A 26,825-nucleotide genomic window follows, 5' to 3' on the forward strand; every position below is an offset into this window, starting at 1 on the left:
TTTGTGTACGTGTACATGTACATGTGTGTACACTTGTGTATATGTGTGTCACAGGAGCATGCTGACGGCAGCACGGCTCATAATAAAGGCCAGGAACGGACTTACTCTGCTCCAGTCATTACCACGAGCCTGTCCTTTCCAATTAAAGTGCATCAAACCTCCTGTGATGTGTGTCCACTAGGGCTGTGACGATATCGCATTTTTTTCCCCCCCATGGCAAAAATAAAAACAAGAAACAGACCAAAGTCTTTGGTCCTTTAAAAACCTGCTGTATGTAAAATATTGTGTGCTACAGCTTGGAAAATAAATACATGTGACTCTGGATGACAACAGGATGTTTGTTTCCAACATTAGGGCTGTTTTCCTAAAGAAGTTCAATATTTCCTTGCCAAAACACTAACGAGTATTGTTCCAGCTCGGGCTGTTACGGGTGACCGTATTACCGCCACACCGGCAGTCACGAGTCATGACCGCAGGCAAATTCCATGTGACCGTTTAGTCATGTTAACTAGCCTTCTACAATCTCTGATGCTGCTGATGGTTATTAGAAGCCTACCAAACCTGCAACTGCCTGGTCCCTCTAATCACTCTGACATCAATGCAAATGTAATTCAAAATCAAATCAAACACTTCAAGAGAGCCCATGAGCTTATGTTGCGCAACAACTCTGTAGGCTATGCAATTGCATGAGAAAACAGAGTTTTGAGGGCCTCTAATAAAAAGAGGAGGATCCCATCAGCTTTCTATAGGCTAGGCCTACAATATATATTTCTCATCTTTCCTAATATTAAGCACATTGCATCACTTTACTATCTGGCTGACATGAAAATAAACCAAGGGAAAAGCGTCCTCCATTCGCTATTTAAGTGCATAGATGACATGTATTTTTTTCCCCAGCCCCTGTTCTGAGACAGGTGCATGATAATGGTCCACTCTAAATCAAAACTAATTTCACGCATATATTATTTAGTATATGTAAAGACAAAATTAAATCAAGAATACTCTGATGGGTGACAATATTAGCCTATCACTTGTGAATGATATATTATCACTTGTGAATGATGCCCAGCTTGTGTGCAGTAAGGCAAGAAACAGCGCCTGCCCAGACTATGTGTGGAATATGTAGTTCTCGCACAGAAGGACAAGTTGACTAATAGAATAGGTCAGCTTTTGAACTATGGGGGAAGTAGATTGACATAGGCTAGTGCTTTTGCTGTTCGTTAGGCCTACTCATCTTATTGGCTGACGAAATGTAATTGAGGACAGTTCTTATAACATCTTCCATATGCACCTCGGAATTCAATAACAAGGATGTGAGCAGGTGCATCCCCGATGTGTCTGTCTTCACTTATAGCCTACTTCGGAGCTGAGATAGACGCGTGTGAGAAGAACCCGATCACATGACAGACATTGGCTAATAAGAATTGAGATATCTAAGAGAGCCATGTGAGTGAGAGGTGCTTCGGAACACACAGCCAGGAGAAGGGAATTATAACTATCATGTACAGCCCAAGGTCGGCCAATGGCCGTAAAAGGCATGTATTTTTTTAGGGAGCATCACTGCCGTCGGGAAATTCGAGATATTATCAAGTACTTGTCAAATTGTGAATGAGAGACTGATGAAGTGTGTGCAGGCTGAGCAAGAAATAAAGCAGAGCTCCTGCCTTTCATGCAACTTTTTTCAAATCATCATTAGAGTCGCATCATGCAGCCTTGGAATGTATTCAAAATAAAAACATATCGTCCAATGTTTGTATCACAACTAAAGTTGCATAAATAACTATAAATTAAGCATATAGGAGAAAATCTTGTCTGCTAAATGAACTAGTGTAACCCACAGCCATATGGCATAGCCAGATCAGAGTATGCTATTCTGTTCTTCTGAAATAAACTACATTTTCTTTATATCATGTTTCTTTCGATCTGTCTTAAATAAATCATGGATTTATTGTGATGGTGTATTTTAAATAGATTTATTCAAATTTTTCAAACGTAGCTGTTCCAAAGGTCTACATCAGTGGCTTGTAGTCTATGGGTGGAAGCCAGGAGATGCTAAATGTGTTTATGTTAATTAACGGTCAATTACCGTGATACCGACAGTTATTTGCTTGATAATCACCGGCTGACAGAATTTCATAACTGCCACAGCCCTAGTTCCGGCCCCAGTGTGCACAGGCTGCTCCACTATGTAGGCTCTCACCGTGAGATGCTGGAACAGCCACGCCCTCATGATGTTAGTGGCCACCTTGGGGAAGATGCCGCGCTTCTTCTGCCTCTTCTTCTCCTTGTCCGGGTCATCATCATCACCTGTGCCAGGAGACGCCACGCTGTTCTCTAAACCATCTCCTAGGCAGAAACAAGACACAGGGTTAAATAGCAGCCTAGGACAGAAGATGGACTAATAAGAAGCCCTGAAATTAACACCACAAAGGGTTAGGTAGAACCCTAGAAGCTAAACCTAATATATAAGACGCTAAAGCTAATAACCCAGTGGGTTATCGAAGTTAGATGGAGGACTATGCCATAGCCTACACAGCAGTAGCCTTCACTAATGCCTGCATAGAGGTAGTGGGATTTAGGCACAGAGGGAGAGGGGTTTGCTGTAGACAGAGAACTAGAGGTGAGTTCTTACACCCAGAACAGTGGAGAGGAATGGATGGGGGTTAATGACAGTGTTTTGGTTGGAAGCAGAAACACTAGGCTCCTGATTCCACTCCAGATTGTTCAATAGGAGGAGAAAAAGGGAGAGAGCGAGGGAAAGAAGGGAAAAAAACGACAAGGAGGCTTCAAGATTGGGACTGCAGTACATGAAGTCAATTAAATCCACAGGCTTGACACAATGTCATGCTTTTTTCCTGATGCAAAGGGCCTGGATGGACTGCGAAGGGAGTCTTTTGAACACACTCATACACGCAAACAAACCCACAGAAGTTTGTTTGCGAACATTCGGGGGCACCCATTTGAGTAGCTTGTGAATTAAAGTGGGGTATGCATTGGGTTTGTTCATTGTTGCAGTTTGATGCAGAGTAGCATGGCAGGCCAGTAGAAGGGCGACTCTCTCTCCCTTCTTTTGTATTTAACTAGTCAAGTCAGTTAAGAACAAATTCTTATTTTACAATGACGGCCTACCTCAGCCAAACCCTCCCTTAACCCGGACGACGCTGGGCCAATTGTGCGCCGCCCTATGGGAATCCCGATCATGGCCAGTTGGGATACAGCCCGGGATCGAACCAGGGCCTGTAGTAATGCCTCTAGCACTGAGATGCAGTGCCTTAGACCGCTGCGCCTCTCGAGAGCGCTCCCTGCATTAATGTCCAATAGTGTTTGATTTCGGGAGGAAAACAAGTGCATATCAAGGCAGTCTTTCTCCTTTAAACCAAAATTTCCATCTTTGTGCCCTCGCCTTTTCTGTCTCCTCTCCTCTGGCCATTAATTGTGCATTAGCAAAAATGATTTACTTTTAACAGTCATAGTTATTTTTTCTTGCCCTCGGGCACAAATGCCTTGAAAGCCTTCCTTGAGGGCATCTAAATTATGTATCTGAAAAACTCCTTCACTAAGGCTGAGAAGGACCCCGGCATTCTCAAAATTCAGACTTGTATGTCCTCCTGTTTTTGGGGAGGCATCAATCAGGGGCACCTATACAAGCCCTAATTTTGCATAAATATTTGAACTAATAACACTAAAAAGAGAGGAAAGAAAACGGATCCGACTGGCGGCATAGTCAAATGCAAAATAGATGAAGAATACAAGGACATGCAGCATAAAGGTCTGTCTCCCACTCCTCCTCTCTCTCTCTAATTACCCTGTCTGTCTGTCTGTCTGTCTCCCACTCCTCCTCTCTCTAATTACCCTGTCTGTCTGTCTGTCTGTCTGTCTGTCTGTCTGTCTGTCTGTCTGTCTGTCTGTCTCCCACTCCTCCTCTCTCTAATTACCCCTGTCTGTCTCCCACTCCTCCTCTCTCTCTCTAATTACCCCTGTCTGTCTGTCTGTCTGTCTGTCTGTCTGTCTGTCTGTCTGTCTGTCTGTCTGTCTGTCTCCCACTCCTCCTCTCTCTCTAATTACCCCTGTCTGTCTGTCTGTCTGTCTGTCTGTCTGTCTGTCTGTCTGTCTGTCTGTCTGTCTCCCACTCCTCCTCTCTCTAATTACCTCTGTCTGTCTGTCTGTCTGTCTGTCTGTCTGTCTGTCTGTCTGTCTGTCTGTCTGTCTCCCTCTCCTCCTCTCTCTCTCTAATTACCCTGTCTGTCTGTCTGTCTGTCTCCCACTCCTCCTCTCTCTAATTACCCTGTCTGTCTGTCTGTCTGTCTGTCTGTCTGTCTGTCTGTCTGTCTGTCTCCCACTCCTCCTCTCTCTAATTACCCCTGTCTGTCTCCCACTCCTCCTCTCTCTCTCTAATTACCCCTGTCTGTCTGTCTGTCTGTCTGTCTGTCTGTCTGTCTGTCTGTCTGTCTGTCTGTCTGTCTGTCTGTCTGTCTGTCTGTCTCCCACTCCTCCTCTCTCTCTAATTACCCCTGTCTGTCTGTCTGTCTGTCTGTCTGTCTGTCTGTCTGTCTGTCTCCCTCCCACTCCTCCTCTCTCTCTAATTACCCCTGTCTGTCTGTCTGTCTGTCTGTCTGTCTGTCTGTCTGTCTGTCTGTCTGTCTGTCTGTCTGTCTGTCTGTCTGTCTGTCCACTCCTCTCTCTCTCTAATTACCCCTGTCTGTCTGTCTGTCTGTCTGTCTGTCTGTCTGTCTGTCTGTCTGTCTGTCTGTCTGTCTGTCTGTCTGTCTGTCTGTCTCCCACTCCTCCTCTCTCTCTCTAATTACCCTGTCTGTCTGTCTGTCTGTCTCCCACTCCTCCTCTCTCTAATTACCCTGTCTGTCTGTCTGTCTGTCTGTCTGTCTGTCTGTCTGTCTGTCTGTCTGTCTGTCTGTCTGTCTGTCTGTCTGTCTGTCTGTCTGTCTCCCCCTCCTCCTCTCTCTCTAATTACCCCTGTCTGTCTGTCTGTCTGTCTGTCTGTCTGTCTGTCTGTCTCCTCCCACTCCTCCTCTCTCTCTAATTACCCCTGTCTGTCTGTCTGTCTGTCTGTCTGTCTGTCTGTCTGTCTCCCCCCTCCTCCTCTCTCTAATTACCCTGTCTGTCTGTCTGTCTGTCTGTCTGTCTGTCTGTCTGTCTGTCTGTCTGTCTGTCTGTCTGTCTGTCTGTCTGTCTCCCACTCCTCCTCTCTCTAATTACCCCTGTCTGTCTGTCTGTCTGTCTGTCTGTCTGTCTGTCTGTCTGTCTGTCTGTCTGTCTGTCTCCCTCCCCTCCTCCTCTCTCTCTCTAATTACCTCTGTCTGTCTGTCTGTCTGTCTGTCTGTCTGTCTGTCTGTCTGTCTGTCTGTCTGTCTGTCTGTCTGTCTCCCTCTCCTCCTCTCTCTCTAATTACCCCTGTCTGTCTGTCTGTCTGTCTGTCTGTCTGTCTGTCTGTCTGTCTGTCTGTCTGTCTGTCTGTCTCCCCCTCCTCCTCTCTCTCTAATTACCCTGTCTGTCTGTCTGTCTGTCTGTCTGTCTCCCACTCCTCCTCTCTCTCTCTAATTACCCCTGTCTGTCTGTCTGTCTCCCACTCCTCCTCTTTCTCTCTAATTACCTCTGTCTGTCTGTCTGTCTGTCTGTCTGTCTGTCTGTCAGTGTGTGTCTGTCTGTCTGTGTGTCTGTCTGTCTGTCTGTCTGTCTGTCTGTCTGTGCTGTGTGTCTGTGTGTCTGTCTGTCTGTCTGTCTGTCTGTCTGTCTGTCTGTCTGTCTGTCTGTGTGTCTGTGTGTCTGTCTGTCTGTGTGTCTGTGTGTCTGTCTGTCTGTGTGTCTGTGTGTCTGTCTGTCTGTCTGTCTGTCTGTCTGTGTGTCTGTCTGTCTGTGTGTCTGTGTGTCTGTCTGTCTGTGTGTCTGTGTGTCTGTCTGTCTGTCTGTCTGTGTGTCTGTCTGTGTGTCTGTCTGTCTGTCTGTCTGTGTGTCTGTGTGTCTGTCTGTCTGTCTGTCTGTCTGTCTGTCTGTCTGTGTGTCTGTCTGTCTGTGTGTCTGTCTGTCTGTCTGTCTGTCTGTCTGTCTGTCTGTCTGTCTGTCTGTCTCTGTGTGTCTGTGTGTCTGTGTGTCTGTGTGTCTGTGTGTCTGTCTGTCTGTCTGTCTGTGTGTCTGTGTGTCTGTGTGTCTGTCTGTCTGTCTGTCTGTCTGTCTGTCTGTCTGTCTGTCTGTCTGTCTGTGTGTCTGTCTGTCTGTCTGTCTGTCTGTCTGTGTGTCTGTCTGTCTGTGTGTCTGTCTGTCTGTCTGTCTGTCTGTCTGTCTGTCTGTCTGTCTGTCTGTCTGTCTGTCTGTCTGTCTGTCTGTCTGTCTGTCTGTCTGTCTGTCTGTCTGTCTGTCTGTGTGTCTGTGTGTCTGTGTGTCTGTGTGTCTGTGCTGTGTTTTCCTTCCACATTATTAGTGTGGGAGCCACACGAAAGAGGGAAACAGAAGAGGCGACTTTGCCCTCCTTCCTTGCGTGGAGATAAAGACGTGGCTGAGCCTTCTGAAGGACATATGGGTATAGGGGACGCGTCCAGCCTGGGAGCGTTGTCATTGTATAATGGACATTCATTAGCATCAAATGCCATAAATCCCGCGCTAAGTACGAATCCTTGTTCAGGAAAGCCTAAAACAATATACTGGGGCTTAGCTGTATCCCCAGCGTGACTGTGTTTGGCTTCCTGAGAAAAGTGACCGAGACGCAGGGACTAGTCTAACTCCTCCAGTGTTGCTTTCCACTTCAATAACAAAACCAGCAACCAGAGTGGACCCTACAGTCCTCTACACTTCACAATGCTGCCTTTTGGGTTAAATAATGTTATACTTTAAGTTGTGTTTTTGTATTTCTAATTTTTGTCATTTTTTTCAGAGATAGTTTCCAAATGAATCTCCTGCTGGGAGTCATCCGGCTCATCCTATAGAGTCACAGTAGCCAAAAGGCTGGCAGATTCATTTTATTGACGTTTCCATTTTCACTGCAATGTGATAGCCTCCCCCTGGCTTGGGCGACCCATGCGTATTTACAGACTGACCTGTCACTTCATTACCCTGCCTGCTCACTCCCTCCTGCCCCGGCCAGCAAGAGTGAAATCAGACTCCCAGGCTTTCAAATCCTCTCTCTCTCTCTCTTTCCCATGCGCATACATACTGTACGTATGCCTAACGCATACAATCATGGAGTCTTACACATGAGCTGCTCTTTATGACACACAGGGAAAAATATATAGTACATCTGCACAATGTGTACACAGACAACGCACACAGTAACCAGAGAGAATGTGAAGGCTGGCCCAAAGAGGGGGAAATAATCAAAGAAATTATGATTCTGGATGAGAGGAGAGAGGAAGCAGAGAGAGAGAGAAAGAAAGAAAGAAAGAAAGAAAGAAAGAAGAAGAGAAGGGCCCAACTTACACAACCTCATTACATCTAAAGGAGAGCTGGTGATTTACATCCTCCCCCACTCCTTTCTTATGAGCCAGAGAAGGAGTGCTGCAGGGCAAATTGTCCCAAACGCTAATGGCTTCTGACTGTTCCCTGGCAACTCTGGCATTTTAACCTGTGTGGATGTGCACTCTGCAACAAAAAAAAAATGTGGAGAAAAAAAAAATCATCTGCCCGTGTGACACAGATGGGGGATGGCTATTAGGAGGCGGGCAGAGGGCCTGGGGGAGGTGAGGTGCTGGAGTGTAGCCCCAGGCACTTTTGGAAAAGCAGCCCCCTTGGAGACGGGAAAAGACATCCCCTCTTTCTCTCTCTCTCTCTCTCTCTCCTCACCCCCCCCTCTCTCTCTCATGACTTAAAGTGCTCACAATGGAAGTATGTGCACGGCTAGAGAGAGGGAGAGAGAGAGAGAGAGGGAGAGAGAGAGAGAGAGAGAGAGAGAGAGAGAGAGAGAGAGAGAGAGAGAGAGAGAGAGAGAGAGAGAGAGAGAGAAGGCTGCAAGGAATGTCCGGATGCGATGAAGAGCGAGCGGCACGCGAGTAAACAAACCAAACACAGAAACAACCATGCAGGCACAGAAAACATTGCGGTCAGATCAAGTCTCTCATCAGCAATGGTCGGGTGTTAAAAATGCATTCAGATATCTCTCAGGGCTGAGATCATTAACGAGCTGGGAAAGGACTGTAAATATAAATATATTACTACCACCACACATATTTACTATTATGTATTGATTTGTATCTTACATTTTCTCACTCTTTATGCGATGCGCACTGCAGAGAACACTGGAAAAAGAATTATCATTGAATTATCACAGTGAATTATTGTTTATGTGTCAATTATTATGGGATGGGTTGCCAACCGGCGACTTGACACAAAAATACAATTTCATTCATTCATTCATTTCATTTGTTGTTAGTATGAATAAGAAAATCTTATTCAGGGACTGAGTCTCTGATAGCAGGTGTACGCAGTATAATGGGTGTCGTACACTACACTATGTCCTGCAATCTGCTGAAGGCTACAATGACACCATAGAACACTCTTCATGGCTAGAGGGCATTAAACACTTCAGGGAGCCACTAGGGGCCAGGGCTGAGAACACTATGAAACCACTAGTTACACAGGTTGTGGCCCTATCAATACTACAAGAATGTCCTACCCTACCATTCCAGTCCACCCACACTATCCATGACTGAGTAATAACTCAGAAATCCCATTCAAAACCACACATTGTGGGCTTCTAAAATAGCGCACACTTATTTGTCCTCAGCGCAACGCTATTATGTATACTCATGCAGATTGCTCCTGATAATGGCTAGATTGGCAGCGTGTATGCTTTGAGAGCCTGACCAGAGGATTTATGCTGCTGGGCTCCGGTGTTTGTTTCAGGGTAATGGAGCATGAGTGTGGAGGCAGTGGCTTATGGAGGCTGTGGTTAAAGTGACTAATTACAACGGAACCCTCCGCCCCCCCTGCAGAGCAACGCTACTCAGGCATGCTCACCCCGACTCGGCCACACCGGGGAGGTAGAGAAGGAGAGGGCAAAGTGGATGTGGGGGACTTATGGTAGAGACAGGGGCTTCCTTGGTTAACAGGCTGGGCCGAGATGGGCAGCTTTTTTGGGGGTGCCCCAGGGCACAGTGCTCGGGCCATTGGAAATAGAGGGACACAGGGGGAACAACAGGGGCCCTCTATACCTCCTTTACCTTGGGTCTCTACAATGCCTGAACCTCCAGCCCCTCCCCACACCCCCTCCACCCTCACCAGGCTGGGCCAGAGAGAAAGGAGAGAATAGAAGGCGGGATTTAATGCCTTCCTTTCCCCTTCTTTTTCTCCTCAACTTTTCAGCCGGCATAAGCGACGTTTAGCACATTCAGTCCACCAAATGGCTGCGAATAAGGGAAGCAGTGGGGGCTCCTCTTTTGTCCAGCCTTTCCCCCTTTTATTTACTCAGGATTTACGCAGGGCCCTCTACAGCACTGGGACCACATGTTCCTGACGCACACACGCACGTGCACACGTGGGCACACACACACACACAGAGACAGACAGACAGACAGACAGACAGACAGACAGACAGACAGACAGACAGACAGACAGACAGACAGACAGACAGACAGACAGACAGACAGACAGACAGACACACACACACACACACACACACACACACACACACACACACACACACACACACACACACACACAGACAGACAGACAGACAGACAGACAGACAGACAGACAGACAGACAGACAGACAGACAGACACACACAAGCAGCACCTCCGTTCACACTCCAGCAGGCAGGGGTATAGCTGGCCCTCTGTCGCTCTGTGCCTGCCCATGGGATTACAGGTTATCTAGTCCCAACCGCATGCTAGCAATATGCTAACGCCTCAGATAAAAAAAAACATACTCCAAAATGCTAGCAATATGCCAAATCCCTTAAACAAAACGTTTTTTAGTTTAGACGCTTTATACTCCTGCTCCTATGTATTTTTTAAATATATATACTTTAAAAAGCCCTATACACCCCTCTCACTCAGAACTATAGATGAGATGTCTCACTTGGAATTGTTTTAGTTTGTTGGCCACTAAGGCCAGCGATGTTTTCGGGTGATTCTTCCCTGATCTCTGCTTAAACAAGCACTAGACCATAAAACAACAACTTAGTAAACACAAAGCACGGTGACAAATTGGGAGCGCCATTCCAGGAGTCATTAACAGCTCTAAAACCTGTCGCAGCAGTTACACTCTCTCTCCTCTCCCTACCGCTCTCCTCCCTTTCGAACGCCAAAGTCAGGTGTCGCCTCCCTGCCTTTTACCATCTTACCACCGGTGAACACCAGGCCAGAGGAACCATTGCAGCCAGAGTGACCTGGGATCAGCTTTCCGCCAGCCTGCATGCACACCTAGAAGAGTAAAGCTCCATCTTAAGGCAGTTGCATCTGGTCTGTGTTCTGCGAGTTATGACTGACTGAGTGGGTCCTTGTGCATGAGGAGTAATGTGCAGTTGTCTCTGCAGAAAAACACATAATGAAGTGTTCCCTTAAATGAAGTGGAATACGAGCTTTAATTAGATGTCTTTTCCTTGAATGTGGGAAGACAGACTGGCAGGCTGGAAAACAGGCAGGAGAGCAGGCGAGGCAAGGCTGTTGGGTTGCTCAACTCCTGCACCTTCGCCTCCCTCTCCGCCCTCCTAGCCCCCTAACCCTGCCATCAGGCAGATACCTCTCGGTCATTCCAGGAATGCTGCAGATAACTATCGCCTCTCCACAGATACTGGGCCTCTCTCTCTCTCTCTCTCTCTCTCTCTCTCTCTCTCTCTCTCTCTCTCTCTCTCTCTCTCTCTCTCTCTCTCTCTCTCTCTCTCTCTCTCTCTCTCTCTCTCTCTCTCTCTCTCTCTCTCTCTCTCTCTCTCTCTCTCTCTCTCTCTCTCTCTCTCTCTCTCTCTCTCTCTCTCTCTCTCTCTCTTCTCCTCTCTCTCTCTCTCTCTCTCTCTCTCTCTCTCTCTCTCTCTCTCTCTCTTTACAGGCCCAGCTCTTACTCTGGCCCACAGTGCACATCTCTCTGTACATCAGAAGGTGGGGAAAGGGATGGAGAGGAGGAGGTAAGGTTGGGGCAGGGGAAGGATAAGAGGAGGGAGGGGCAGGGAGGGAGAGGGGGTAAATAGGAAGTTGGGGGACTGAGGACAAACTTTTTAGAGCCAGTGAGGCTCTTTTCATTTTTTTTTTTTTTTTTTGCCTCTGGTTCCAGGCAATAATCATCTGCCAATATGCCTGATGTTTGGGAGAACCGGGCTATGCATATTATCAAAGGCTCTGGGCTGGGGTTAATTACCAGTGTAATTAGGTGTTGTTACAGGTAGCAGGTTCTCTCATTACATCATAAATAGGGCCTTTGAGAGGCTAACAATGGCTCTTGCTCCTGGCCCTCTCTCTGATTGCGACTCTGATTTTTCCAGTAGCCCCGACCCAAGATCTCTGCCTCTACTATTCATTAGTTGGTTAATCACTTGGTGCTGATGATTTCAGGAGTCAACAAACCTTGCATTTGTGCCGAGCAAGTCTTTAGGGCCACTTCATCAACAGGTACAGCTGTGTGTAAACGTTTCCTGCAGGATGATCAAGGACTCCTATTTGTTCATGTACCTTTAGGGGGAATGTTTTACAGAAAACTAGCTGGATTCCTTCGGTGTGATAAAAGGTGATTATCTGCACAAAGATATCACTGAACCTATATAAAGAGTACTCATATATCATCCTGTAGTCTCAGCCTGTGACTACAACTTGGGCCTGGGAGGAGTAACGCTACTCTCCCATAGAGGTTTCTATAGTTCCTGTCATCCAGTCGGGGTGGGAAAGGAACATCATTTGGAGAGAAGAGAAAAAAAAACGATCAAAAGAAAGGGGATGGAATAAAGATGTGTAGAAGAAGGGGGCAGGCTGTTGCAGATGTCAGGATCCAATTTGCATGAATGGCAAAGGGGACGGGGAGGGGCCCTCCAAACCACCCGCCCCACCGCTCCTCTACTCTTTTTTTTTTGGGGTGCACTAAAAGGTTGTCTTGATGCCCATGACTGCCCCTAGATCGCTCCAGAGACAGGGATCAGTGCCTAATGAAGGGCCTTGGGTCTAGACCAAAGATTTCACACTCGCTGCCTCCCTGACAACTCTAACCTTTTCTGTTCCCCCTCAACTTCTCTCTGTCTGCACTGTATACTGCGCCGCTCGCACAACAACGTTGTGAATACTCTCCTCTCTTCCCTCCTCAGCTTTTTCCAAATCAGATTGCTGTAATTGCTCCCAGAGGTTATCTAGGTGCATCCCTCAACTTTTAAAGATCAGATCTTTAGAAGCCTTGCTGCCTTACTCCTCTCTTCCCTTCTCAGCTCTGCTCTGCCCTCCTCTTCTTCCCTCCTCAGCTCTGCTCTGCCCTCCTCTTCTTCCCTTCTCAGCTCTGCTCTGCCCTCCTCTTCTTCCCTCCTCAGCTCTGCTCTGCCCTCCTCTTCTTCCCTCCTCAGCTCTGCTCTGCCCTCCTCTTCTTCCCTCCTCAGCTCTGCTCTGCCCTCCTCTTCTTCCCTCCTCAGCTCTGCTCTGCACTCCTCTTCTTCCCTTCTCAGCTCTGCTCTGCCCTCCTCTTCTTCCCTCCTCAGCTCTGCTCTGCCCTCCTCTTCTTCCCTTCTCAGCTCTGCTCTGCCCTCCTCTTCTTCCCTCCTCAGCTCTGCTCTGCCCTCCCTCTCCTCTTCTTCCCTCCTCAGCTCTGCTCTGCCCTCCTCTTCTTCCCTCCTCAGCTCTGCTCTGCCCTCCTCTTCTTCCCTCCTCAGCTCTGCTCTGCCCTCCTCTTCTTCCCTCCTCAGCTCTGCTCTGCCCTCCTCTTCTTCCCTCCTCAGCTCTGCTCTGCCCTCCTCTTCTTCCCTTCTCAGCTCTGCTCTGCCCTCCTCTTCTTCCCTCCTCAGCTCTGCTCTGCCCTCCTCTTCTTCCCTCCTCAGCTCTGCTCTGCCCTCCTCTTCTTCCCTCCTCAGCTCTGCTCTGCCCTCCTCTTCTTCCCTTCTCAGCTCTGCTCTGCCCTCCTCTTCTTCCCTCCTCAGCTCTGCTCTGCCCTCCTCTTCTTCCCTCCTCAGCTCTGCTCTGCCCTCCTCTTCTTCCCAAAGCTGATCTTGGCACGACGGAGCTATTCTCTCCCTGGTTGGTTAAAATGACATATGTCCTCTCTGCCCCTGTTCAGCTATGATATCTTTATTACTGTAGCAGAAAACTAAATAACAGGCCATGGTGCCTCACAGCCTCTGAGCTTGGGACTTCATCTCTTCCTAGGGTAGGTCTTGCCCCACCAAGGATGGGTGGCTGGGTGCCCCCCGGAAGCAAAACTGGGTCATGTTCAATTAATTGGAGAGGATGAAAATTAGCAAAGCAAACTGGATCCATTTTCTCCCCCAAAATAGGGGGTCTTGCTGCTCCTTTCAGCTCTGAATAAGACCGTGAACCGAGAGAATAGAGCAGAGAAATGTAAAGAAAACAAAGAAAGGGAGAGAGAGAGTGGAGAGAGAGAGAAGCAGCTCATCACATGGATGAATTGTTTTGCTAGCTACGGGCTATATGGCTTTATTAATCCCTAGTAGAACCATATCAAAGTCTTCTCCAAAAAAACAGCAGGAAAGAAATTGAGTGGAATGAGGGGTTCCCTATTTTGGCAGAGTTTGTGATACAGCAACGCAGATCACTCGCCGTGTTAGAGGCAGCAGGAGGAGGATGATAGCAACATTACTAGTGGTTCTCTACCCCCAATTACACCTCAGACTCAAACAAGCAAATGCAGCTAGTTTGTGTTGGGAGTGCAGGACACCTTGGAGTTATTACTGGCTTGCATGGCCTGCCACACCCCACGGACAATGGCATCAAAGTGCTGGGCTTACAGAGATTGGTGGTGGTGGGGTAAAGAGTGGGGTATGGGTGCGAAAATGAGTGAAAAGATGTATAAATCAACAAGTCAACCATCAGATTGTAGCCTCTACTCTGCAGCCCTCTCATCAGCCGACTGCCGTGACGGTTTCTTTCTTCACAAATGTCCTGGAGGCATGGAACAAAGCGAGCAGAACTGATTACTGTGCCGCTGCCCTGCTCTGCCAGTCTAAACTCTGTTTGGCTTCCTAATGAGCTCACTAAAAACCCAATTCATCACCCATAACCCCTTCTCGACCCGCCAAGAAATCCCCCCATTATGGGAGAGGCAGGGGCAGCCGTTTACAGGGCCGAGATACTGGGTGGAGGGGTGATGGGATACGGGGGAGTTTACAACCCTGGTGTGGATACCCTGGCGCCAAGGGTGTTCCTTCTTCGCCCCCCAAAGCGCACTGCCCCCAAACACGCCCCCCCTTAAAACCCAACAGCAGGGGTGTCCCGGGCAGCCGGGGTACAGGAATGTCCGGCCCAATGGCTCCAACAGCAGCAGGAATGGTCCTTTCCCGCCCGCTTTTACGCCAGAGATTTCCACTTCAATAACCCCATCTCCCATCCCTGGGAAGACAGGAATTTGGTGGGAATGTGGCTTGGAGGGGAGAGGGGTGAAGTGGAAGGGGAGGAGGGGAGAGATAGAGCTTGCCATCGGATGGAGTATGGGCGAAAGGGATATAGTGGGAGAGGAAGGGTAGCTAGCAAGCTAGCCAGGTGGATGACAAACAGCTGAAGAGGAAGGTGATTGTGAATTCCTCCCCGGTTGGACAGGGGTGGAGGGATAGGTAGAGTGGAGTTGGGGGATTGGAGGAGGGAGCATTGAGGGGAAACTCCAACTCCCACAGTTCCTCATTACATGGAGTCGGAATGATCCTCCTGGCACCTGAGCTGTAACCAAGAGATTACTGAATTGATGAATCCACGCTTTAAAATGCAGCTGTTTTATTCTGCTTTAGTAATTAATTCTTTTTCCAATAGCGTATTGATTAAGCGTAGCCCCTGATAAAGTTCAAACTGAGAGGAATCCCCCCCTGGGCCTCGGCTTGTCCTGCTCAGGAGAGTCAATGAAAACTTCCTCCGGTTCCTCCCTCCTCCACCTGACTCTCCCTCCCTCAATCTGTCTCTCTTTTGCACTCTCTCTCTCTCTCTTTCGGCAGTACAGTTTGCCCTCATAAATTAGTCAGGCCTGTGAGGAGCTCCGTTAGATGATCGCTGCTTTTTGTCTCCCCTCTTGCTGACTCTCTTCTGTACAGGGCCTTTTGTATGCTACTAACAGACACACACATACTGTACCAACACATACACACAGATGAGCATACAATAAGCACCGGTAGATTATGTCTCCACCACTACACACTGATGCATATACACTCACCAGGTAGTTGTGTGGTACATTCCCTCATGCTTTTCTCACTGTATCACTCGTATTCCTTCTCTTACATGGCATAACAGTACACAGAAGAGGAGCATGTCTTTCAGAAAGCTACAACATAACCTCCCAAAAAAGCCAGCTATCGCCGGGATGAGCCTTACTCCTCTTTGAGCTTGTAATCGCGATGCCCTGCAAGTTAATATGCAGCCTTAAAATTCCAGCTCTGTGGAGAACCCCCCCAAAAAAAACAATTCTCATCTGATGCTATTAATTAACTGTGCTCCATGCCTCTCAGCTTTCTGAAGGCTGGATGCCGTCTCCCTTTGTTTCTACTCTTCTGTTTTTCAGGGCTTCATTATTGACTTTCCAATTTTCCACTCACATCCACCCCCTCCACCAGTGGTAGCAACACTGAGTGTTTCTGTAGCAGGAGCAGCCGCGGTGCAGTACCTGCCCGACAGTACCCCCAAGCCCACTCACTGAGACACCGGCTGGGGAGCCCTTGGAGCAGGGGCAGCCCACAGCTCATCACCATCCCAGCGCTCACACCCCAGGAGGCCAAAATCAAAGAGAAAGGCCCTTAAAATGTAACCATGGGTAATGAGGGTGCTCCCCTCCTGAAACAATAAGCATATACAGCACTTGAGAGAGAGAAGAGAAGGGAGAGAGAGAGAGTAGGAGTGTGGGAGGGAGGAAGAAAGAGAGAAAACTGGAGATAGAGGAAGAGCTCGGGCCAAGCTGGATAAGGGTGAATTAGGGTTGAACTTCCAAATGCTGAGAGATGTGAGAAAGAGAAGTGAAGAAGAGAGTGAATGTGGGACACAGAAAAAGAGAGAAGGAGAAAAGGGCAAAAGCCCCCAGCCAGTGGTGATGGTAGCCGGGGCCACACATCCATCCAAGCACGTATCTGTGGTGGTGAAAACAACAAGGAGGTCTGAGGGCCACATGCCTCAGGAGCCAAGGAGAGCACGACTAATTTCTTCCCAACAATGGACCCTGGATGGGCGCCCACACAATGGCAGGTGCTTTGAATAGCAGCAGGACCCTTGCAGCAGAGGGCTTCTCTCCTCTCTCTCTCTCTCTCTTTCTGTCTTTGTACCAAGGGCCTCGATGCTGGTTGGCTTGCGTAACCTTTCATTTTCAACTGGGCTTCCTTTTGACTTATAAAGGATGAAAACGATCTCATGGGGGGCCAGAAGAGGAACAGGCAGCGAGGCCTGTGGGGCAGAATCCAGACCAAGTCCTACGCTCTGCTCTCTCTCTTTCTCTCCTACTTGGCCCATGCCTGGGCCCCTTCAGTCTTATTTTCATCTCTCTATCTCTGTTCTTTTTTTTTTGTTGTTACACTTCTGGTTTGTTTTTGTGTGTTGGTATGTTTTTAATAGTTGTGGAGTTTGTTCTCCAGTGGTGCTGGATGGGCTGTTCTTCGGGCCATTTAGGGGTAAAGGCAGGGGTAGTCCCCCCCCCCCACCTTAAGAGCATTCTTTCCGGGGTCATAAGGTCAGGCTTCACAGATGTCTACTGCAGACAGTTGTCTAAGGACTGCATCCCAGGGAGTAAGCATTCATTCCAAACAATGCAGCTTTTCCTCCTCACTTAGGAAATATTTGAAATGTGATTTTCTTCCCTCAATTTGTATTCTTTCTCTTTTTGTAATAATGTGTTTTATTTCCATGGTGGGGGTTTTTGTTTTTAGAAAATTGAAAGAAAGGACTGGCTATCGCAAGATAGCAATGTTTTCTTGTTTCTTTCATTCTTTTAAACCCTCCCTTCTTCCTTAGCTTCCTCCAATTGTTCTAATAGGGCCTTAGTCATCGTTGCCTGATGGCGGACGGAAAGATGCTTTTTCTCAAAGACATTGTTGCCAGTGGAGAAAGACAGAAACATGCAAATACTACACGGCAACTGTCATGGTGCGCACACACGCACGCACACACACACACACACACACACACACACACACACACACACACACACACACACACACCCTCGACTAGGCCGGGCAGAAGACTAACAAAAAACAACCATAAAATAGGAGAAAGACCATATTTGAAGTAGAGCATCGCTGGGTAGCCTCAATCACAACAAAATGGCAGAGAGAAGTAAATCCCCAAACCAAACGGCTTTCATTAAAGCAAAATCAAGCTCCTTTATTTCAAGGGGGTCGGGCAAGACACTGGAAAGAAGGGAAAATATGGCAGCATTTAACATGCATGTTCCGCCTCGGAACATGGAAAAGTGTGTAATTGGAACAGCACTTAAAAATACAGGCGCAGACCTCCCTCTCCTCTTGTAGCTGGTTTCTTTTTTTATCTCTCTCTTTTGATATGATATTTTCCCTCACCCTCTTCCAAACATCTCCCCTGTATTCTGAAAGTGATAACCTTCTAAATGAATTATGGTAAATGCATAATGAACGTTTTCTCACCCTGAGCCCTGAAGCCAGCCAAGACGGTTGTATCTTGTTTGGCATGTTGATTTGTTTTGTTGCGCATTCAGCCCCTCTCTTCCTTAAGAGTGCTGCTTGCTCACTGCTTGGGGCATGTAAATAAGAAATTATCCTTGCTGACTAATACTCCTAATACCTCCTTGGGGTAATAAAACATTATTCGACGCTGGCTTCCAATAAACAGAGCTATTGGCACTAAAGCACTCAGATCTCTCCCTCAGTCTGCCCCCTGTCCCTTAAAATAGAGGAACAAAAGTGATCAAGTGTGGTAAAGACACACTGACTATGTGTAGTAAGTAGACTACCATAGGGACTTCCATTCTACCCTAAAACAAGCACCCTTTTGCTAGAAGACTCATTAAAGCATGTAGCAGAGTGGGAATCAGACTAGAAAATGAGCTTATCCCCTATAATGCCCTCCAAAGATTTGCATAAACGTAAAAGATGTGTGCGTGTAAAATCGGGAGAAGAACTCAGATCGTAACCGAATCATCTCTTTATCGTCCTCCCACTCTCTTGGCAGCAGGCTGCATAGTTACAGCTACTACCTGTAGGGTATAGCTGCTCTACTCAGCTCTAAATACTCAGGGTACGGTACACCCACCCTTACACGAGACTAGACCATAGCACACAGCTAGTGTGCTATCGCTAACATGCTAGCTAGCAATACACTTACCCTCAACTATGTTTTGTTTTGAGTGGGACTCTAGCGCTGAGGTGGGGTTAGGAGATGGGGGATTAGAGAGCCAAGGGAGACAGAAGAAAGGAGAAAGTAAAAGAGAGCAAGGCCCATTGGTCAAACACAAAGAAGGGAGCGAGGGAGGAGACCCTGGGAGTCAGGGATAAATCCCAAATAAGCACACCTTAAACAGGGCTGGCTGAGCAGCTACGCAGGGCACCGGAGTCCCCCTGCAGGTTTGCCTTTGACAGACGTGGCCTCCCTAACCTCTCTCTCAGCTAGAATGGGGACCGGGGTCAGGCCAGACATAGTCTGGTGCTGCCTATGGCACCTGACTGTCTCTGGGACTCACTCTCTTTCCACCTCACTCACATGTAAACACACACACAGAAACAGAGACACAAAGACAGAGAGACACAAAAAGAGAGAAAGAGAGCGAGACATAGAGAGAGAGACATAGAGAGAGAGAGAGAAAGAGAGAGATAGACATAGAGAGAGAGAGAGAGAGAGAGAGAGAGAGAGAGAGAGAGAGAGAGAGAGAGACAGAGAGAGCGAGAGCGAGAGAGAGAGACTTAGAGAGAGAGAGACATAGAGAGAGACATAGAGAGAGCGAGAGCGAGAGAGAGCGAGAGAGAGAGAGAGAGAGAGAGCGAGAGAGAGCGAGAGAGAGAGAGAGAGAGAGAGAGAGAGAGAGAGAGAGAGAGAGAGAGAGAGAGAGAGAGAGAGAGAGAGAGAGAGAGAGAGAGAGAGAGAGAGAGAGAGAGAGAGAGAGAGAGAGAGAGAGAGAGAGAGAGAGAGCACCAGGCTGTGGGTGGAAAGCCAATCTGGTGGAGACTAGAGCAATTGGATTATTATCACCTCTTAAGGGTGCCTGCTAAAACAAGACCGACAAATTCCTGGGAAAACAGCATCCCTTTAAAGAGGCCGAGCAGCATTGTCATTCTTGTAAAAATACAGCAGCAGCGAGTAAACGGAGGCATTAATGGACACGGAAGTGCCCTTGGGGGGGCGTGATCTCAAATCCCTTTTAGCCATATTACATCAGGCCCCGCCACGGTGTTCCACATCGCCACGGTGACGGGAGTAATCAGCTAGGGGACCAGGAGTGTAAGCTCTCTGTGTTATGTCTCCTGTTATGCCTCTCACTCTCTGTTACTCTCTCTCTCTATTTGTCCTTCTGTCTCTCTCTTACTGTGTTTCTCTCTCTCCTTTGCTCGACCTCCAACTTACTCTATATCTCTATTTACATCTTCCTGTATCTCTCTCTCTCTCTCTCTCCTGCCCACGAGGTGCAACAGAGAAAAAGTCACCATGTTCCATATAGTTCAATTATGATTGCTTTCCTGTTTCCCCCCATCGTTTCCTCTCTGTTTTTTAATTATACCCAACTCGCGTCCAGAGAAGCTGGTCTTTATCTACTCAAAGAGAAGACAGAAAGAAAGAAAGAAAGAAAGAAAGAAAGAAAGAAAGAAAGAAAGAAAGGAAAAAGCGTATCCCCAAAGCTTTCCTCTAATAGCGCATAACATACATTCTCTTCAGCTGCTGTCAGAATAATTTTGGTAATTTTTTCCCTATGTCCAGCAAACATTAGTTTGCACATGAACCTGACCCAGTTACTGTGGCTTTGCTGCTGCAGAGAGAGTACGAGAGGGAAAGAGGACCCAGTCTCGGGTTGATCAGAGCCGGGCGGGCCAGGCTGAACTGGGCTGGCGGCCTGTTCATGATTATGGACCAGAGAGACCTAGCCTCAGCCAGAGAGGGAGAGACTGAGGAACATCTGAGAACCAAAGGGAAAGGATGAGAGGACGAGAGGAAGAGAGGAAGAGAGGAGAGGATTGGAGGGGAGAAAGAGGAGTGCTTGGGGTGCACACTGGAGGTGGAAGCAGGAAAGAGGAGGGGGGTGAGAAATGACGTTACTGGAAGTCCTCTGGTTGACTTACTGGAGGGCATTAACACAACTTTTTTTTTCTTTTGATGTGTGTTTTTTTCTTAATCCACAGATTTGAGCATGTTACGCAGTGAGAGAGGGCGAAGGGGGAGGGAGGACTGGAGAAAGAAAGAGAGGGAGCTGATCATTCTGTTTAATCACCTTTTGGAAGAGGGCCAGATAGTCTGTGGTGCTGGAGTGAGTGAGTGAGTGAGCGAGGGTGAGAGAGGGAAAGAGAGAAAGAGGGAGAGACTAAAAGACAGAGGGGGATGAGCCTGAGAGCTCAGCCCTTTGAAACAGCTTGGAGCAAAGCAGCGCGCATGTGAGAGAGTGTGTGTGTGTGTGTGTGTGTGTGTGTGTGTGTGTGTGTGTGTGTGTGTGTGTGTGTGTGTGTGTGCATGCGTGCGTGCATGCGTGTGTGTGAGAGAGAGAGTGAGGCCCTGTTCCCGTAAATGCCTGTGAATGCTGAATCCAGCAAGAATCTGGCCTCAGTGCAGAGTGGAGGGAGCTGAGGGAGCGGGAGGGATCCATTTTAAAACTATGTGCATTAACTATACTTTTCCCCATAGATTAAGCACTCGGCATGAATAATTTAGTCACTCTTATGCTAATGGGATCATGAAAGTATCCCCTCTGTTCTGTGTTTTCTTCCCCCTCCAGAGCAACTATTCTCAGCTTTCAACAATAGCCCTGCCGCTTCCGAACAAACCCAGAGACACTGACAATGCTTTCACAACAACCCCACAGACACCTGAGTAGCAAGGCCTGGACATGTAGTGACACAGGTTACAACACCTTGGAGACCTCTTCATGTACTAATCTTACACATGTAGGAAAGTCATGCTGTAAAGTCTATTTTACGGCCAGGCCTGTGTAGGAAAGCTCTGGTTTTATCTGACGTCAGTCTCCTGCTTTGGCTAGGGTGTCACTAAGGTGTGTGGACACCGTGATTGATTGCCCAAATGCCAGTAAAAGCCACAGGCGGAAAGCACACCAGGCACATCATGATAGCTCTTAATTTATTGTTAATGCGATCATTGTTGCCATTTAAGTGGTTTTGTAAGCAATCTACTGAGGCTAGGCTCCTCTTCCTAAACCTTTCATCCTGGCTGCCCTCATCCTGGCTGTCCTCATCCTGGCTGCCCTCACCCTGGCTGCCCTCATCCTGGCTGCCCTCATCCTGGCTGTCCTCATCCTGGCTGTCCTCATCCTGGCTGTCCTCATCCTGGCTGCCCTCACCCTGGCTGCCCTCATCCTGGCTGCCCTCATCCTGGCTGCCCTCATCCTGGCTGTCCTCACCCTGGCTGCCCTCACCCTGGCTGCCCTCATCCTGGCTGCCCTCATCCTGGCTGCCCTCATCCTGGCTGCCCTCATCCTGGCTGCCCTCATCCTGCCTGCCCTCATCCTGGCTGCCCTCATCCTGGCTGCCCTCACTCCACTTTCTATCGCTCTATCCTTCTTTATTATTTCCTTCTCTTTCGCTGCCCTCTGTTTTGAAAGAAGAGGGAAGAGGGGGGATAGCCTACGTGTTTACACACACACACACACACACACACACACACACACACACACACACACACACACACACACACACACACACACACACACACACACACACACACACACACACACACACACACACACACAAACACCCTTGTTGCTGTGGTGGTGTGTTGTGGTGAGGTAGGGGCACTGAGTAAAAATGATCAGTCCTCCAACAGCTGGGAGTGACGGCAATGGAACAGCAGGTCCAGGCTCTGCTTTATTGTTTATCTGTTGTTTATGGGCCAGTATTCAGCTTTAATTACTACTCTAAATTAAATTTGAACAGGCACCCAGAGACAGCCAGCTATTTCACTCTGGGGCAGGAACAGCAGCCACAAAAACGCAACAAGGCTTCCATCTTGCATTTTAGCTGAGTCCCTGGCTTCCTTTCTGTTGTGGTTTCATGATTATTTTCTCTCCTCCTCTCTTTTTCTTCCCTTAGTTTTATTTGTGGGGGGCTCATTCAAGCACACAGAAAAGCTGAACCCAGGCCTTGAAAAAAGAGAAGAAGAAGCCAAAGGTCCGGAAACTGCCAGATTCAGCAGGCCATGTTCGCACTGTGCTAGCTGGGGCTTTCTGGATACGGCCAGGGAGTCCTGTCCCCACCAGGAATGATCCCTCTCTAGTGAGCTCAACCACAATGACCCTGCCTAGAGGGGCCCCTGGCTAGGGGTGGGTGAGCTGCACACACTCCAACACACACTGAAAACACACACACCAAACCACCACCAAGGCTAGCACACTCCCGCCGACCCTTTGCCACTCTCTCTTTCTCTCCCTCAACCCCTCTCTCTCTTTCTCTCCCTCAACCCCTCTCTCTCTTTCTCTCCCTCAACCTCTCTCTCTCTTTCTCTCCCTCAACCTCTCTCTCTCCCTCAACCTCTCTCTCACTTTCTCTCCCTCAACCTCTCTCTCTCTTTCTCTCCCTCAACCTCTCTCTCACTTTCTCTCCCTCAACCTCCCTCTCTCTTTCTCTCCCTCAACCTCTCTCTCCCTCAACCTCTCTCTCTCTCTCTCTCTCTCTCTCTCTCTCTCTCTCTCTCTCTCTCTCTCTCCCTCAACCCCCCTCTCTTTCTCTCCCTCATCCTCTCTCTCTCCCTCAACCTCTCCCTCACTTTCTCTCCCTCAACCTCCCCTCCCACTTTCTCTCCCTCAACCTCCCTCTCACGTTCTCTCCCTCAACCTCTCTCTCACTTTCTCACTTTCTCTCCCTGCATCTCTCTGGGGAGTCTATGTTTCTGCAGAACATGGGGGATTGTTCAATTGCTGAGAAAACGTACAAAACGTTTTATCTTTTTTTTCTGCTGGGCCTTTTGATAGTAAAAGGGGGGAATAGTGTGGAGAGGCATTTTACTCACCACTCAAGATGTCAAAATGGATTTGCTTTTCATGCATAGCTAATAATTACAAGAGCAGTCTAAAGAGAGAGAGAGAGAGAGAGAGAGAGAGAGAGAGAGAGAGAGAGAGAGAGAGAGAGAGAGAGAGAGAGAGAGAGAGAGAGAGGAGAGAGAGAGAGAGAGAGAGAGAGAGAGAGAGAGAGAGAGAGAGAGAGAGAGAGAGAGAGAGAGAGAGAGAGAGAGAGAGAGAAGGGGAGAGATTCCCTACCCTGAAGTTGTATCAGTAGTGAGGATGTTTCTGATATCTCAAGATAAACTCAGAAGAATTCAAAAGAGCTGCTAATCCAAAGAACTGTAAACCGAGCCAACGCTGATAGTCTGATGGTGGAGAGCAATGAGCTGCAATCTCTTAAGGAAAACTATTGAAACTTCTCCCATGTGCCAGTGCTGTTTCTTAAGCTAGAACACAGGAAGTCCTGCTCACAGAAAGTCTGAAGGTGATAATACATACTTGTGTTTTTTTAAAGTGTGTGAGGGAATGAGGTGGAGAAGGATGAGACAGAGGGGGTTGGGGGTTAGCAGGCCTGTGTGCTGTACCCAAACCCTCTTTACAAGGTGTCAAAACCTTAACTGGCAATCTCAACTGACAGCTATGAGCATGCTTCACCTTGCTTTACTGCTTCACAGTAAATTATTCCGTAAGAGGGGCTACACATATTTTCTCACTGGTTAAATAGTTTTCTGGCAGGGGTTCAGAGTGCTGCTCAGTGCCGAGATACTAGCCAGAGATTACAAATGTACATTTTGCTCACAGCGACCATCTCGAGGCCTGTATCCACACCCACACACACACACACACACACACACACACACACACACACACACACACACACACACACACACACACACACACACACACACACACACACACACACACACACACACACACACACACACACACACACACACACACACACACACACACACACTTTCTCTCTGTAAGGAGGGAGAGGTATGTGAGGTGTATACTGTAATGTACATCTACCAGGAACTCTAAACTGTCAAAGTGATGTCTTCATTAACATGAGGAGGAAAACAAGAGGAGAATTCACACTCGCCAACACATCCCCTCAGCCATGGTCAGAGACCCCCTGTGTAGATCTTATATAATCAGGAACATTACAAACACACGCTGGGAAGCACAAGACCCAAAAGGGTGTCCTTAAGACTTCTCCTTTAAAATAAATTGAGGGATATTTAAGCCCCACACACCTTTTAAAGGGGTTTGCAGAAAAAGTCTGTTTTGTTTTGTTTTCTCACAGAACCCAAAGGATTGAACTGGAGCTCTTGTCTTTCCTTCCGCCTCCCTGACTCTCTCTCTCTCTCTCTCTCTCCTTATACCCCTCTCCCTCCCCTCATTCTTTTTTTACCTCAACTAACCTCCACCCCTTTTAACAGAGGCTAACCTGTTAAATACCTCATTAACCAAGTAAGGCACACGTTTAGCTCTTTCACTGTGGGCTTAAGTGTTCCGACTAAAGAGTGTATTTTTCTCATGTGGAAATATGGTTGAGATGGGAAGCCTGGCCATGCGTGAAGTGGAGTGGATAGGAGTGGGGACTCTGTCAGAGTGGAAGGGTCAGAGTCGGGAGTCAGGGAGAGCTTCAAGCGTTAACGTAATTGCAAGAATGTGAAAAATGAGGCGGCTGGGCTCCTGAGCGAAGCGAAAGGTCAGAGCGCGCCTCACACAAAACAACTGGCTGGAGAACGGCCTCATTAGACCATTAAATCAGCGGCCCCCTCTCTCTCTCCTTTCTCTCTTCTTTTTTCTCATTCACACTCGTTTTTTCTCTCTGTCTTGATTTCCTCTCTCAACTCATTTTCCCAAATCTCTTTTTTTCTCCACATTTCTCTTTCTTTTGCTCTATCCCTCTCCTCTATCTTTTCCTTGAGTTTGAAGGGCTTTTTAACCCAGGGCTTTGAGCTGAAGCTGTGTACATGATTTAGGCTCTTTTAATCTTGGGCAGGGAGGCCCAGGTCCTACAGGGTCCTCCTCGGTCTCCTGCTCCGCGTCGTACAGTAACTGTCTTTGCCTATATTGATCAGCTGTTACTGGATCCGGTGCAGAGGAGTCGATAAGTGCTCTGTGGATTACAGGTCACTTGTACTTATGTGTGTAAAATAATCAATAGGCAGTGCATTTCTCTACTCCCCTGTTCTCTCTACTCTCTCTGTACTCTCTCTGCTCTCTCTGCTCCCCTACTCTCTCTGCTCCCCTACTATCTCTGTACTCTCTCTGCTCTCTCTACTCTCTGTACTCTCTCTGCTCCCCTACTCTCTCTGCTCCCCTGCTCTCCCTCTACTCCCTGCTCTCTCTACTCTCTCTGTACTCTCTCTGCTCTCTCTGCTCCCCTCTCTCTCTGCTCCCCTACTCTCTCTGCTCCCCTACTATGCTCTGTACTATCTCTGTCTCTCTGCTCTCTCTACTCTCTGTACTCTCTCTGCTCCCCTACTCTCTCTGCTCTCTGTGCTCCCCTACTCTCTCTACTCCCCTGCTCTCTCTACTCTCTCTGCTCTCTCTGCTCTCTACTCCCCTACTCTCTCTGCTCTCTCTACTCTCTCTGCTCTCTCTGCTCTCTACTCTCTACTCTCTCTGCTCCCCTACTCTCTCTGCTCTCTCTGCTCTCTCTACTCTCTCTACTCTCTCTGCTCTCTCTGCTCTCTACTCTCTCTGCTCCCCTACTCTCTCTGCTCTCTCTGCTCTCTCTACTCTCTCTGCTCTCTCTGCTCCCCTACTCTCTCTGCTCTCTGTTCTCTCTATTCTCTCTGCTCTCTCTGCTCCCCTACTCTCTCTGCTCTCTACTCTCTCTGCTCTCTCTGCTCTCTTTACTCTCTCTGCTCCTCTATTCTCTCTACTCTCTCTGCTCTCTCTGCTCTCTCGCTCTCTCTGCTCTCTCTGCTCTCTCTGCTCCTCTATTCTCTCTACTCTCTCTGCTCCCCCTACTCTCTCTACTCTCTCTGCTCTCTCTGCTCTCTCTGCTCTCTCTGCTCTCTCTCCTCTCTCTGCTCTCTCTCTGCTCTCTCTGCTCTCTCTGCTCTCTCTACTCCTCTATTCTCTATACTCTCTCTGCTCCCCTACTCTCTCTATTCTCTCTACTCTCTCTACTCTCTCTGCTGACTACTCTCTCTGCTCTCTACTCTCTCTGCTCTCTCTGCTCTCTCTGCTCTCTCTACTCCTCTATTCTCTATACTCTCTCTGCTCCCCTACTCTCTCTATTCTCTCTACTCTCTCTACTCTATCTGCTCTCTACTCTCTCTGCTCTCTCTGCTGACTACTCTCTCTGCTCTCTCTGCTGACTACTCTCTCTACTCTCTCTGCTCCCCTACTCTCTCTGCTCCCCTACTCTCTCTGCTCTCTCTACTCTCTCTGCTCCCCTACTCTCTCTATTCTCTCTACTCTCTCTGTTCTCTACTCTCTCTGTTCTCTACTCTCTCTGTTCTCTCTGCTCCCCTACTCTCTCTGTTCTCTACTCTCTCTATTCTCTCTACTCTCTCTATTCTCTCTGCTCCCCTACTCTCTCTGTTCTCTACTCTCTATTCTCTCTACTTT

The 26,825-nt window shown here is 48.1% G+C and overlaps 1 protein-coding gene across 1 annotated transcript in view; it reads right to left on the reverse strand.

Moving 5' to 3' along the window:
- The window catches only part of meis2a (Meis homeobox 2a), a 112,216-nt gene that overhangs the window by 68,388 nt on the left and 17,003 nt on the right, over positions 1-26,825 (reverse strand). Inside the window, 1 exon segment of the mRNA XM_052486355.1 lies at positions 2,201-2,346. Within this exon segment, the coding sequence (XP_052342315.1) occupies positions 2,201-2,346 (146 nt within the window).

This window comes from Oncorhynchus keta, chromosome 29 (genome assembly GCF_023373465.1).
Source record: "Oncorhynchus keta strain PuntledgeMale-10-30-2019 chromosome 29, Oket_V2, whole genome shotgun sequence".
Lineage (NCBI taxonomy): Eukaryota > Metazoa > Chordata > Actinopteri > Salmoniformes > Salmonidae > Oncorhynchus > Oncorhynchus keta.